The sequence below is a fragment of the Lepisma saccharinum genome, chromosome 17 (assembly GCF_977018435.1).
Source record: "Lepisma saccharinum chromosome 17, izLepSacc3.1, whole genome shotgun sequence".
NCBI classification, from domain to species: domain Eukaryota; kingdom Metazoa; phylum Arthropoda; class Insecta; order Zygentoma; family Lepismatidae; genus Lepisma; species Lepisma saccharinum.
Genome location: NC_139245.1, coordinates 47,698,186 through 47,714,822, shown reverse-complemented (window position 1 = coordinate 47,714,822; position 16,637 = coordinate 47,698,186). Strand labels below are relative to the sequence as shown.

General features: G+C 34.7%; 1 protein-coding gene across 5 annotated transcripts in view; it reads left to right on the top strand.

Annotated features, from left to right (window-relative positions):
- Obsc (Obscurin) overlaps nt 1-16,637 on the top strand; it is a 493,648-nt gene that overhangs the window by 229,691 nt on the left and 247,320 nt on the right. For all 5 annotated transcript variants that reach the window (XM_083139413.1, XM_083139410.1, XM_083139409.1 and 2 more), the window contains one exon: nt 1,667-1,762. In XM_083139413.1, the coding sequence (XP_082995539.1) occupies nt 1,667-1,762 (96 nt within the window). The remainder of the gene's footprint in view (nt 1-1,666; nt 1,763-16,637) is intronic.

Sequence of the window (16,637 nt, the reverse complement as noted above, 5' to 3'; positions counted from 1 at the left end):
GAATTCTATCAATCCATTTACTGTTTTAGTGTCCTTTGTAGACAGATGGAAGATTTTTACAAGATAAGATATCTTAAAGTAGATTAGAAAAATTTGAAATTCTTATAGAATTAACAATTTTTCGTAGATTACTATATCCCATAACATTTGAGACTTGTGTTTGCAGATGTATTTCGAGTCCTGAGTATATGAAATGTCAAATGTAGACTCCGCACAATAAATTAAAAATATGTACCGTTCAAATTGAATTAGAATTTCTTAATGCATTGGAATTCGCACAGACCCTTCATATTGTTAATATATTTGTGTTTGGGGGGGAGGGGTGAGAGGCAGTAATATGTAAGGCTGAAATAGAGAAAGCAATTGCTTATACCCTTGATTTTTTGGAAAGTTTACATTGAAAACCGGGGATTACAGTATACTTGAATTTTGTCATGGTTCTAGGGTGGCCACCCTCAGTATGTGGGGAGATGCTTATACAAATTTTCCTAACTAGGAGGATGATTTATATATTTTTTCTTAATTGGGGGATAGCATCAATCCCCCTTAGAGCACTGTTCTCACTTGAAAATTAACTTTGAGAATTAAATACAACCTTCTGTACCAGAGTAACACACCAAGCTGCACATGTTGCTTGGGTGTCACTTGGACTGGACCATTTCCTCAATAATGTGCATTATGCTGCCTCAGTCTGTTGCTCATACATCTGCAGCGAGTGTTTTTTTTTTCATCCAATTCCAGTGTGTGCAACACGTGGCTATGTTGCTTGTCCCTTTGGTCTGAAATCTCCCTAAGGTTTGCCAATTTTTCATTGTATTGCATATGAACTTCGAAGTTCCAAGAGAATTCATAACTGAGTTTCTAGTTCAGCATGTATAGCATAGAAAATATGGTATTTGTTCCAGATGTTTTAATTGCACTGTTATATCATTTCAATCAAACACAGACACATGATATTCTTGTTAAATATTTAGATCTGTAATGCTTCTTTTTGGTTGTCTTTCAATATTCTTTTTTTATAGTGTCTGGATGGAAAGTATTCAAAATGAAAGTACATTTTATTCAAAAGTCTTTATTATGTATATTCAGTGGCAGTGACTACATGGGTGTGGGGGCAGTTGTCATCTCCCCACTTTTTATCCCCAATTATGCTAAGCCTTGTCTACTAATGCCCCCTCCCCCCTCAGTTTTGGCACCGAATTGCCACTACTGTGTATATTTGATTTTCATCATTCTAAATGAAAAGGTAAAGTCCTTAAAGCATATTTAGTGTTAACATAAGCACAGCATCCTCAATATATGATTCCAGAATCAAGATTCTGAACTGCTATAACTCAACTAGCTACAACACACATGAAACTCTCTTCTGCACTCAATGTCCACCATTAAGAAACAAACAAACAACATGTTAGTATGATCAATACCTGGTACATGCTTAGGACAGTAGGAAAAACATTTATAAAACTTTTATTTTGGACATATTGTGTGACCACTTTTGTGTGTATGTATGTACAGTTATTAATTACTTTCATCTTATAATTCCTTGTATTTATTTAAAGTTTCTATAAGATTAGGTAGTTGACATCAGTCATTTTCTTTTATCGTTTCTTAATAAAATATATTTCATTCCCTATTATTATTGTTTCTTTGTTTCATTTTTTTTAAGGAACGAGACTTTGACAAACATGTTAACTACTGCAGGGATGAACCACAAGCTCAAGAATTTCTGCAAGAGAATGGTTCTGCCAGGGATTTCTTTGAGGTAAGTAGTAAATTTACAATTAATTACATGATATGTATGTGTGTAATGTACATATTAATACACACAAAAAAGCAATATAGTGTTTCCCATTTTTCACAGACTTCTTGTTTACATCTTCACAAAATTAATAATTCAAAAGATCATATCTAATCATTGTGTATGTAAATGTTATGTATACACAAATAATGTGCATGTGGGATTCTAGTGCATTTAAAAATAAATTATATTCCCTTCTTTTTAGTGTAAAATTTCCTCATGAAATAAAGTGATATGTTGCATTGATTACTAGTGTCTTCTTTTGCTATTGTGGCATGGTGGTAGCCAAGGTAAGACTAAATAGCTTGACACTGATGCCTTGCCAGTGAGGGTTTAGTTTGATGGTACGTGATAAACAAGTAAAGTCAGTTAATGAGCTAGGTTTTGAGTAAATATTGCATATTTTTGTCAAATTTTCTGTCATTTACAGTATATGCAGGCATATAAGATTCACTTTTTTTAAAAAAAAAAATAGGTCTGTAAAACAGGGTGCATTTTATACGCCGATACTCAGTTTTTGATTACCTCCATTTGTGGAAATTTTCTGTGTTCTGAGTTAGATGATTTCTTTCTTGCTTCCTTGCAGTGTGTGACGAAGAAGATTAAAATGTTTTCTTTTCTAGTTAGATTAGGTAAGTTATCTGTTGAAAGTAGAGCTACATATTACTTTATATCAGAAATTCTGTAAAATAATTATAAATTCAGTGATAAAACTTTTTCTTCAAAAATGGGGTGCATCTTATACACCGGCAAAGGCAATACATTGTGGAGGCTTGAAAGTGAGCATTATCTCAGATAGATTAGCAAGCTCAGATTTTGTAAGAAAATAGAATGTCACCTACAGTACATATCATTTTGTAGGTATGGTGCGTATTACTCACATTCCAGAATATAAAAAGGAAGTTAAAAATTAACATTAAAAACTGTACTTACGTATGCGAGTATGTTGTTCCTATTTTCCTTTCTTTAGAACTACATCTCGGAGACTAACTATCCCCTTCTTCAGGTTCGTATGAAAAAACTAGGTACTTAAAATAGTACCACGTCGAAATGTAATAAAAGGATTGTGGACAAGGGTTGCTGTGGATACATTTAAGTACCTAGTTTTTTCATACGAACCTGAAGAAGGGGATAGTTAGTCTCCGAAACGCAGTTCTCAAGAAAGGAAAATAGGAACAATATACTCGCATACGTAAGCTCACTTTTTAACGTCTTTTTTATACCTACAATACATGAAAAGGTGACAAGTTATAGCACGGACTATCAAAAGAGAAGCTATACAGCTCCCTTCCTCTTTTATGATTATGAACACATTCCTTAGGGACCTCGCTGATAGCTTATTTGTACAGCTGAACTGATAGCAATGCATCTGTATCGACCAGGGCCAGTTGTGGTAGTTTTGTAAAGTATTGGTTGGAATTCAATCACTGACACAGGCCGATACTTTTCTCACATCCAGAGACCTCACAAGGCCCTCAGAAAATACCTCACAACACTTTGTCTACATATTCTGGAAATTATGCAAAAAAAAATGCATAACTTTCTTCCTTTTTTTGCAACAGCATTGTTGGGAGAAATTAATGTTGTGATTAAACGATTGTCACTTGTGAAAATATGAATATTTTAAAGTACACCATGTCCACAAATTATTGATTGATTTTGTATTACTATATTTTCACCAATAATGAACAGAAATACATATTAGCATAATTTGAAAGAGGAATGTTTTAAGTTTTACACAGACCTTAAATGCATTCGATGTACTTTCAATGTGTGACAGGGCAGATGTCCAGGCTGTACTCCCATTCTGGTAATTTGCTACTCTTTCTTTTTCCACACTTTCGACAACGGCCATTCTCAAGCTGATACTCTACTAATAAATGCACCAAACCTTCTCAAGCATGTTCTGTGTGGCAACTTGTATGGCAGTTTCTGCAGTCACTGGACCTCACAGTGAGTGATTTCTGTCTGCGGGGTTTCATCAAAGACAATGTTAACATTCCTCAACTTCCACAGACACTCAGAATTGCAAAGGTGCATCAACACTGCCATAGGACATGCTTTAGAGGGTTTGGTGAGAATGGGAGTACAGCCTGGACATAAGCTATGCCACGTGGGACACACAAGGAAAGTATTTAAGTCCAGTACAAAACTTCAAACATCCCTCTTTCACATGGTGGTAATATCATGTCTGTCTGTTCAATATTAGTGTATCTGTAGTATTATAAAATCGTCCAATAATTTGTGGACACAGTGTCAGGGTGTCTACCAGTCTGGAAAACCTGGAAAATTCAGGGAATTTTATTTTTCTGGAAAAGTCGGGAAAATTTACTATTTTTCTGGAAAAATTTTAATTTATGAAAATTTCTTCTTTTTTAAATGGTGGCAGGCATAATCAGGACAATTTTTACATGCTATTTCATTTAAAGTACCCAACTTTAATTTTTTTATTCCACCCTAACTTATGTGCTTCTCTCTGCCTAACCAAAAACAGCCAATAACTGTACAATTACTTTTGTCACTATTTCCTTCAAGTCTGAAGTCCTACTTGTCTGTTTCTTTCATTTGTTTTACCTGCATTAATCCTAGAATGTCGAAGCTAATTTTATTCTAGAAAAGTCCAGGCAAAGTGGTTATTCCTCAAATGTCGTTAGGATAATTCTGTACTGATGTTATTTTTGTAAACTTTCAGATTATTACTATGGCTAAAAAGACAGTATTCAACAAAGCATGGTTGGACAAAAGAAATTGTGGCAGCTGGTCTGAATGGCTTTTGATTTCAAATTTTGAATCAGATTTTGACAAGGTATTTGAATTCAGTATTTCTGGGCCATACCAAAGCTAGTGACTTGCTACTGGCATTTAAAGAAGTTGTAAAAGGTATCAATTTGGAAAACCTAGTGCAAATATTCATGCATGGACCAGCAGTTAACTGGAAATTTCTCACCTTTTTCAAGGAAAAAATGGCTATTAATGAGCCAGAAAGTACAACATTGCTGGAAATAGGAAGCTGCGGACTTCATGTTCTTCATGGTGCTTTCAAAGCATCTTTTCAGAGTTCTGGTGGGAATGTAGGTATTCTTAAGAGCAGTGTACAATTTATTTAAAAATGTCCCAGCTCTGAGAGCAGATTTCACAAGACTTACAGGACCAAAAGTTCATCCAAAAAAGTTTTGTCCAATTCGGTGGTTAGACAACAGAAGTGTGATGGAAAAAGCACAGTACCTTTTACCATTTCTGAAAACCTATGCTGACAAGAGTTTCTGGTACCAAGGAACAACCAAGGTGTGAAAGCTTTAAAACTATTAAGTCACAAGTGAGCAATCCTCTGTTACCAGTAAGGCTAGCTTTCTTTCAGACTATTGCAGCTGATATAGAACCCTTTCTTGTCAGGTGTCAGTCTGATTCACCAATGGTGCCTTTCCTTTATGAACATTTGCTCAAGCTACTGAAATCCCTTATGTCCAGGTTTAAAAAGAAGTCCATTCTGCTTGAAGCTGTAAGTTATGAAGATCTTTGGAAACTAAATCTAACTTATCCAGAATGTGTGTGTTCTGCAAAAGAAGTTGATATTGGATTTGCAACCCGAGCAGCATTTAGATCTGTGAAACTATCTGACGTTCAGGTGTTACATTTCCGTGAAGATTGTCTGAAAATATTACAATATTTGTGTGTATGAGATCACCATTGAAATATAGGCTCACATATGGTGCAGCATGTCTCTCTCCAGCATCTGTTTTGAATGAAAAAGTAGGTGAAGACCAAGTAAATGTGGCATTACAAGTCCTAGTTGAAAAGTGCCATTTTTCTGGCCCTGCTGCAGATGATATAAAATAGTTCTATACTGACTTATGTAGTAATGACGGTGTGAATGCAAGAATGAAAAATTTTGACATTGCTGTTGATCGGCTGGATCAGATGTGGATGACAGTTCTTCTGTTGTCTAGAATATTTTAATGCTTTCACATGGAAATGCTTCTGTTGAGCGCAGTTTCTCCATAAATACGCAATGCCTTGTGGAAAATCTTGATGAGGACTCACTTATTGCCCAACAACATATACATGTTGCAATTGTAACTTATGGAGGGGTTGAAAAAGTCCCTATAACAAAATCTTTAATCCATGCAGCAAGGAATGCAAATGGAATGTGGAAGGAAGCACTGAAAAGGAAGCATGATACAACAAAAACTCAGAAGATTTAGAAGAGAGGAAAAGAAGTATGACAGAACTGAAAGAACTGAGCACAAAGAAAGCTAAAATCCTCGAGAGATCTGCAAAGGAAATCCAAGAGGTTGATGAAAAGATGAAAGCATTAAAAAAGAAAATAGTGTAGTTGTGTTTTTTCGAGTAATGTGTTCTTTTGAAACTTTCACATGTTAATGAACGCCAATTCTATATGATAGAAAAACATTTCAAGTATTCAAATTGTGCATTTATTTTAAAGGAAGAAAACTATTGTATTGTAGGGAGACAATCCACCCCCCCCCCCCCCCACACACACTCCCCTAATCGCTGCTTATTTCAAATACTCAGCATGGCTTCCGCAAAGGGAAATCAACTGAAACTGCTGTGTTTCAATATTTGGAATATATAAGAGAAACATTAGACAAAACGGGACAATGCACGGGACTCTTTCTAGATTTGACAAAAGCCTTCGACCTAGTTCCCCATGAAAAACTATTACAAAAAATAAAACATTATGGCATAAGAGGCATCGCACATGATTGGCTCACATCCTATCTTAGCAATCGCATGCAAATAGTCGAGATTATCCACAGAAAGGATGACGGTGTGCAATCTAGCTTTGTCTCAAAACCCTGCACAATATCAAGTGGAGTTCCACAAGGTTCTATTATTGGACCATTACTCTTCTTAATATATATTAATGATTTGCCAATAAATTTAAATTCAGCAAAAACCACTCTTTATGCAGATGATACAAGTGTAGCCATCACTGGTGGTAAGGAACAAACCCTTAACTCTAATATCAAACATGTAACAATCAAACTCAGCAAATGGTTCTCTGACAATAATTTAGTATTAAACAGCAGCAAAACTGTGGCTGTCAATTTCCATCACACAAGGAATAAAATGATAAATGAACCAAATGTTACATTAGGTAATATGACAGTAAATCACGCTAAAACAGTCAAATTCCTGGGAGTATGGATTCATGAAAGCTTAAAATGGGACCCACACATAGATCACCTCTCCGCAAAACTAGGTAAAATTATATTTGGCATTAATACACTGAAAACAATATCAAACTTAGAAACATTGAAAATACTATATTACACCATGTTTCAATCTTTATTAACATATGGTATAATCTTCTGGGGAAATTCCACTAATAGTAATAAAATTTTTGTGCTGCAAAAGAAAATTGTCAGAATAATAGCAGGAGCTAAGAGAAATACACCCTGCAGAAGACTGTTTAAAAATTTAGGCATATTACCCTCACCATGCTTGTATATACTTCATCTGCTGATGTATGTGAAAACTGACTTAGATTCCTTCAAATGTAACAACTCTTCACATAAATATTATACAAGGAATGGCAGCAACCTCACAATACCATCACACAACACCACATTATTTGAGAAAGGACCTAAATACATGGCTGTTCACTGTTTCAATAACCTTCCGAGTGACATAAAAATAATACAATCAGCTACCTCATATAAAAAGCATGTAAAAAAATACCTATTAGATCATTGTTTTTATTCTGTTAAAGAGTACCTGACAATAAATTGCAAATTGTCACATTTTAAATGAACCCCTAGGACATGTATATGTATGTATTGATTTTATCTATTATATGTATGTAAATTTAATGTAAACCTTGCAACTAACAGCAAGAACAAGGAGAATCAATTACAATGTAATCAATGTTTTTTTAAATGTTATGTATAATATCTTTATACTTGTACCTATTTGAAAATAATTATTAACGGTAATGTGCTGACATGTTCCATACCATGTGTGGAAAACAACCACTGTACAATGGTCAAAGGAATTAAATAAATCATATCATATCATATCACTGTACATACATGTTCATGTACATTAATTGCCATAATGACTTGGTTTGGAAAATATTGATTTAATGGAGCCCCATAAATTTCATGGGGGCCATGGCATTCTCTTTTACAACTTTTTCATTTTGATCGTTCAGCGCCCAGGGCCAACTCCCGATACAATTTGAACTTCGGAGGCAATTGCCCCTCTGTGCCTCCTGGAGGTATTCTTGGCCGTTTGGAAGAAATAATGTGAGAAAGATGTGAAAAGTAATACCATTTTGAGTGTCCTTTTGTCCAGCTACTCTTAAATTCTGCTAGTCTTGCTTTCTTTTACTTTAATGTTTACCCCCCTTACCCCCTAGAATTGATTACCGTCCAAGGTTGGTGGGGGGGGGACAATTTAAAAATCATTATTATAATGGGGATGCAGAATGCAATAATATCTAATTCAAGTGCTGTTTTTTTGAGGGGGCAACACTATTATCGGATGGGGGTAATATGTCCCATGGAAAAATACCTTGTTTGTCTCTTGGTGGAAAAATCTATGAACGTCCATGATTATGAGGACAACTGCCCCCCTTGTCCCCCCATGTGCATGCCTATGGTTGGAGTGAATGTTCCTCTTTAATATTATCTACGAAAAGGTATTAGAAGTTTTTGTCTTACGACTTACTTGATATTGTACCATCTTTTCATCCCGCTTCTTAGTGAAGAACACATTTTCATTTTAGGTGCTCAATGAGTGAATGGAGAAAAAGTTAAAAAAGAGTAAATATTGGCGCCCTGTTAAATTATATTAAATTAATATTCTTGTAAGTTTGTGAAGAAATAGATAGGCATAGAAGTTTTCTTGCTGGCTTTGCTCGCAATTCTGCATGCTTGGGATTTCAATAAGATGATTGTGAACTGTTGGCAAATAGCATTCTTTGATTGGCTTGTGATGAAGTTTCAGCCAAATGTGACATGTAATTCATGTTTGATAGTTAACTGAATAAATCACTTTCACAACAGCACAAAAGCTGAGGCTTCAACAGAAAAATGCACTGTCTGACAAATGAAGTATTGCAGTGGCAAAATTGCACAAATTTTACTTTTAAATTATTCCCCATTCAGCCTATTCACCGGACTTGTCTCATTTGATTTCTTCCTGCAGCTGCATCATTTTAACGACAGTACTACTGTATTTACTATTCCCTGTGCTGTAATAATTGTACTGAATATATTATATTTATGGTAATGCATTGTAAATTACCTGATTTAACATAAATAATGTAAAAGCACATATCTAACTTGTGGCAGGATATGAATATTGTACTTGAGGTAAAAACTAGAAAATTTTCATTATGAATTGATAAAATAATAATAATATTGACTTGAAGCACAGGAGCGGAATTTATTGCAGAAGGCAATAAATTATTTCATCACTATCTGTGGTTCTATATGTGAAACAATAAATGTAATTGCATCAGTCACATGAACAAACCAGTAAGACAAGTCCAGAATGTCCACATTCTTCCGGTTTAGAATTCCACAACAAGATGATTATTATTATTATTATTATTATTATTATTATTATTATTGTTATTATTATTATTATTATTGTTATTATTATTATTATTATTACTGTCGAACAATTGACAGGTTATTGCATTCAGATTCAAGTCAGTTACTACATATTTATCAAAATAACTTTGGGGGATTATGATGAATGTATTTGGAGGGGCATCCAGGTTCTTTGGGGGGATGGGCACCCCTAGTAGTTTGTACAGGATACAAACAACAATTTTTACTAAGTTTGTACTAAGAAAAACAAAATTCGATGTATTTCAGTGCCATTTTTACTGTGTGCTGATTGTATGCTGATATGATTTCATTGCATTTTCCTCATTTGCGATAAGAATTACCAATATTTCAGTGGAATTATATGTAGTGTATATTCCAGACATATACTCACATGCAAGCATGCTGTTGTTTTCATGGGAAATATGATTGTACTTCATGGAATTTAAAATTTAACTCTAGTATCATAATAAATAATTACTAATCCTACACTTCATTTAGAAATTAACTCATTAGAATGAAATTTGCATGCAATATCTTGTAACATAATCTTGCTAAAATGAACATATTTTATGTACTGAAATGTTTTGAATATCCTTAGCTTATTATTTAGATTTGATAAATTTAAAAAGGTATTTCACTTGTACACAGAAGGATGAAAACATGTAACAATGATCAAAAAGTTGTCACATTACCAATTATCAAATTTCATAGCACTTAGTTCCAAAACAGAAATTTGATCTTTATAACTGGCAGATAGATGTCTATCACATTATTGCCAAAATTTTACTTTTCTCTCATGCATATAAGTTATCCTAAAATGATGATATTCCATCAACTTTTAATTTTTCTTTATGGTAAATATGAAGTTGTAGAATAGGTTGTAAGTCATAGAGATGTTCAGAGACAATGTATATACAGGGGATGGACAAAAATATGAAAACACCTGCAGAAATGCACATTACCTTTATTAATATTGAGTAGGACCACCTTTGGCATGCAGAACGGCCTGCAGTCGACGTGGAATGGACAAATACAGGTCGCGTATGGTTGTCAAAGGGATGTTGTACCATTCTTCCTCCAAAGCAGCTGCAAGTTGTTGTAGAGACGATGGTGGTGGGTAGTGGGCTCGCACCTTGGTCTCCAAAACTGACCACAGGGGCTCAATAATATTGAGGTCTGGTGATTGTGGAGGCCATGGCAGATGTGACACTTCATCTTCATGCTCATCAAGCCAGTCCTGGACGATGTGAGCTGTATGAGCAGGGGCTCTGTCATCTTGAAACACGGCATCACCATCTGGGAACAAAGTTTGCACCATGGGATGCAACTGGTCACTCAAAATGGTTACGTAGTCCCTGGCAGTGACATGTGCATGCAGGGTGATGATGGGTCCAGCAGAATACCAGGAGATGGCTGCCCAAATCATCACTGAAACACCGCCATGCTTCACTCTTGGGAACAGACAGTCTGTATCGTACGCTTGTGCTGGCGTTTTCCACACGTACACTCGGCCAGCAGTTGGAAACAATGTAAAGGATGACTCAACCGACCAGATTACAGTCTTCCAATGCTCCATTGTCCAGTTTTTATGGGCATTGCACCATTGTCTCCGTCTAGCAGCATGGTCAACAGTCACGAGTGGTTTGGGAATTGCAGATCTGCCATGAATACCCTACTTGTGGAGTTCTCTTCTGACTGTTTTGACGCTAACAGTGTTTGTAAGCACTGTATTCAGCTCAGCAGTGACTTTTGGAGCCGTGGTGATCTTCTGCTTGGTCACAATCCTACCCAATGTGCGTCTGTCTCTGTCATGCAACACACACTTGCGTCCACGCTGGTGCTTTGCTGATGTGGTTTTTCTGGAAGTCTCGTAGGCAGTCATGATCTTCGAGACTGTGCCTCTTGATACACCAAACATTTCCGCTACTTTCATCACGGAAGCTGCCACCATACGCGCACCCACAATTTGACCTCTTTGAAACTCTGTCAGCTCAGACATGATTCACGATAACCTGCACGGACCGTTCGCTGAACTGTAACTGGCCCATCTGTCAGGTTGGTCAGGGTGTATACCTCGCAGGAAGTGCTAGTGACCACAGCGCCACCTACCATTCAGACACAAATCGTGTTTGAAATGGCTACCTGTTTTATACCAGGTGTTTCCATATTTATGTCCATCCCCTGTATATATATACTACTATTATTGACCATAACATAGAAATAATTCCAACAATTATTCCACATATCCAAATTTTTAAAGAATATGAGTGAAAAGAAGATTACCCTGCTGAAAATTTCTACTGTTTTCAAATGCCTTCTACTGTGCACTATAAAATGTATTGAAATCAGATTGGGTGGCGGGGAGCAAGTACGTGCCAATAATAATAATAGCAATAATAATAATAATAAGAAGAAGAAGAATAGTAATGGCATTATTATTATTATTGGCATTTTCCCTGGTATTTTCTCAACATATTAAATTTCACATTAACTAATATAATGGAAAACAAGCACACAAACTGTATTTTTGAAAACGACAACATTCACGAATATAATTCTTTTTGAACATACGACATGTGTAAATTTCATGTAGATCATATGTTTTACACATGCACAACATGGAGCAATGTAAAATAAGAAAATACATATGCAACATGTTAACACAAAATTGTGCACGTATTCAATGTTTTTTTAATACATGTATGTATTATTTAAATACATTACACAATCAATTCATCCACCTCACAACAAACAACAGCAAAAATGATATAAATTGTCTCTCACATGTGTGTGCTCCTTTTCCTCAAAACATTTGTTCATACATTCAAAACAAAACTGTTTAACAGCAACAGTCTCAAGTACAATTACAATTACATATTTGGTCTTACTTCTCTCTCTAGGAATTCACAATCCATTACAGAAAAGAACCACATTGCAATGAAGCAAGCAAAAAGTCTTTTAGATCCAATTTTTGCAAACTGAAAACAATATTGATTTAATAGGGTGCATATAATTTCATGGGGTGTCATGACATTCTCTCTTTACAACTTTTTTCATTTAGATCATTGGTGCTCAGGTCCGACTCCTGCCACCCCCTAGCTATGGCTCTGAACTTGATGAGACTGTAAGAAAAGCAAGTCTTATGAGCAAAGCGAGCAATAAAATTTTACGGAACTTATTTCTATTTGCATAAAATTTGAAATTGAGGGGGGACAATTGTCCCTCTGTGCCCTGCGTGTGGTCTTGGATGTCTGGAAGACAAATGCAAGAAATATATGAGATTCTGGTGGCCTCCCTGATGGCGCAGTGGTAGCGTCTTTGCCTTGTAATCAAGGGGTCCTGGGTTTGATTCTCGGTGCAGGCACATAGTGGTTCAGATCCCACTTCAAACTGTAGGTCCAGTCCCGATTAGCCTTACTGTGCATAAAGTGGACTTAAAACACCAAATCAATCCAATCCAATCTTAGATTCTGCTAGCCTTACTTTCCTTTACTTCAATGTTTGCCCCCCCTCCCCTAGAATTGGTGTCCATCTAAGGTTGGGGGAGAGAAAGACCCCCCTGCGCCCCTGTGCATCACTGCAATAGATCCACTATACTAAAAAAATGTTAATAATGAATAATACTTCACACAATGTGTTTTAAAATCATTTATTGACTCCAATTATAGATAGTTTAATACTTTACACCACATTTTCAGTAATTTAGAAGTGCATTGGAATACAGTCTATGAACTGGATTTCTTCTTTTTTCTAATGAATACTACTAAAGTCAGATATATCTTAATGAATAAGTTACTACAATTCTTTCTTAAGAAATAACTCAACTTTAAAGCAGCTAGTAGTTTGAATACATGATCATATCAGATGTTTTTTTTAGCATGGAATTTCCATGATTTTTATAAGTCTGTGTAATGCAATTGCAGAAATGAGCAATTTTTCAACGTAGTCAACAGTGTTTGCTTGTTGGTTTTTCAAGCATTGAGGGTCAGGTCTTTGGTTAAACAAATTGTTTGCTATTTTCATGATAATATAGGAAGGACAAGATGTCAATTTCTCTAAAATAGTATGTTTTTCAATTTTCTACAAGTGCGTTAAGGTACACACTTAAATACATGTTCACATTATTTGATTTTTTTTGTTGTGTGAAAGTATTCCTAAGTATCAAATTCTTCATGCTTCACCATGTTTTTTTTTAGTTGTTTATACGATTTTTCCATTGCATTTTCAGTTGTATAAGTAGTATTTTTTCATTCCTGATAATAGTACTGTTTTCATATAGCAATATACTGAACACAATAAGAAAATGTTAGTTGTACAATTATGTTACTGAACTCATTAGCAGTACAGTACACACAGTTTGGCTATTAAAGCAGTGGCAAACATTAGCAGTACAGTTCATCAACTGAAAACAGTAGATGTTTCAAAACTGCTATTGATCTACTGAAAGCAGTTGACAGAATTTTAAGTAAGGTAAATAGATTTCCATCCAGTGTAATCAAATTTTAATAATTAATTTTTTTTTTTTTAAAAGATAATAATAATTTCAAAACTAACAGTTATGGGGCATTCCATGTGAAATCAACAAATGAAGAGGCACTTTTCAACCTTAGATATTTTGGTTCATTTGAAATTTGGCATACTGAAAGGGCCACTTCAGGTAGGAAAATATGCAACTTTGCAGATCCATAGCTTTTGTCTTTCCGAAATTACAGTGTTGCAAACTGTGCGATTTTGACCATTTTTTCCAACATCTTGTTAACTTTAAATTGCAATATTTCGGCAACTAGGGCACCTATAGAAGTGATTTGGATGGCGTTGGAAAGGTCTTCAATGGCTCTTTCACAAGAATGTCTGTGCTAGGGTAGAAAAAACAATTGAAATGAAATGAAATGAAAATTTTGGTAGCTATTTTCTCACAAATGGGTCTTCTAATTTTTTTCCAAAAATTACATATACACCATTACTCAATAATTATACAAAATTTAAAAATGGGATGCCAATGGGATTTATTTTATTAATTTATCCTGAGTTTTGTTACATTTAGGTTAGGTTTGGGTAGGGTATGATAGGTTAGGTGATGGATGATGACAGATTTTGATAAGACAAATTCCTAATATTCAAAAGTAAAAGTGTAACAGAAATCAAATACCATATTATGTGAATGTTGTTTAAATTCCCATTTATTATAAATACAGGGTGACTCAAAAGTTTGTGTCCATAGGTAACTCTGTTACTAGTGCACATAGCAAGAAATGGAAAGAGGGGGAAAGTTGTTGGAAATAGGCGAGTTTCAATCTAAAGTGCTTGAATTTTCAACATAGCATGCAATGTTCAAAATTTTATTTACACCACCTTTAATTATTCTCTTACCCTAGCTTAGACATGCTACATCTCCGTAGAAATTTTCTGCGAAATATACAGGCTCAACAAGGAATCAAACCTGGGTCTCTGTCATACCGTGCCATTGCTCTAACCACTGACCTACCGAGTCGGCCTGGCCTCGCCTGATTTTTTGCTATCACTGTTTTTCAATGCTATATCTCATGTGAAAGAGTCCTTCAAGACCTTTCCAACGCTGTCCAAATCACTTCTATAGGTGCCCTGGTTGCCAAATATTGCAATTTAAAGTTAACAAGATTTTGGAAAAAATGGTCAAAATTGCAGTTTGCAACACTGTAATTTCGGAAATAAAAAGATATGGATCTACAAAGTTGCACATTTTCCTACCTCAAATGGGCCTTTCAGTATGCCAAATTTCAAATTAATCAAAAAATGGAAGGTTGATTGATTGATTGATTGATTGATTGATTTATTAGCATCCATTCAACTTTACAAAAATTTGGAATTGTCACATTGTACATGTACATTTAGTTGAGAACCTTGTTGATTTGACATGGAATGACCCTTATTGTAATATGAAAATGACACTAAATTGTGAATTAAAAGAACCTAATTTCAGGCAACAAATGAAGTATTTTCTCTCCAAATCTCCTTTACCGGAATTAATAAGCTCAGTATTAAAATGGATAACATTAATGTTTGCTACTTGTCTTGCATGTCTGTGACATTTCACTTCCTTCTATTGAAAGATGAATATAAAATTTCAAGAATAAGGAATATAAATGGATAAAACTTATATATTGCAGTAGATTACTGCTTCAAGAATAGTTAAATATTTTCACTAAAAATATGTAATAGGCAGAATATATGAAAATGATGTGACAATATATAATAAAGATATGTTGGTCTACCCTAACTTACTCATGGTTTCATATAATTTTTCCACCATCTTCCTTTCGACTTCACGTCTGCCCATACTTTTAAAAATAATAGAAATTTACAAATTCAATTTGACCTGATTTTGATTTTCTGACATAAGGTTTGTGTTATTGTGACATTAAATTTTTGGCTTTATTTTGCCAGATTTAATTAATTCATTCTAAATTTTTTAAAAAAAAATACCAATTGAAGTTGTATTTCTTGGCATATTTTATTATTATAGGTTCATCAACATAGAGAATTCTTTGTACAACACGATTTAATCTTGAGATCTTCCAAACATACACATAACAACACCCATACTTAAGCTAGGACTTGAATCCAGAACATTTGGAACCAAGCAAGTCAAATATTCATCAGTGGCAAAGAAAATATGAGGCATATTAGGTAGGCTGTAAATTTAAATCAAACTTTATTATTATATCATAGCATTCTTGTCAATTTATTTTTTACTTATTTTTCTTATAGTTCATTGCGACATTTTTAAGAATGATGTTCATCTTACCTAGCTCTGTTTTGTAATATAACATAATAATTATTTGAATGACCAGTAATATTTTCAATGGACTTTCATAAACTCTTTCATGTGCTTGACACTTTCACTATCAGGAAATGAAGACCAGGACAGTATTTTTAAAATGAGAAGAAGTTTCCCCTGGTTACAGCATCCCTTTTCCCGTTGGGAGGATGCTATATAAATGAGAATGAATTTTCTGAAACTTCATCTCCAATAGACATTTTTCAAATACAATGCTAAGAAGATATTACTTATCTATTTCACAAGGAATTTCTCACTGCCTATGATATATTTTAGTTTGTCATCATAGAATATGTTTGTTCACAAACTAAGAACAGAAACAAAATAATGTGTTAATGTGTAGATATTTATCAAAAATATGAATCAGGAATGGTCAGAATGGATTATTTTATGTGTGTGTGTGTGGGGGGGGGGAGAGAGAGTAAGTGAGTGAGTGAGT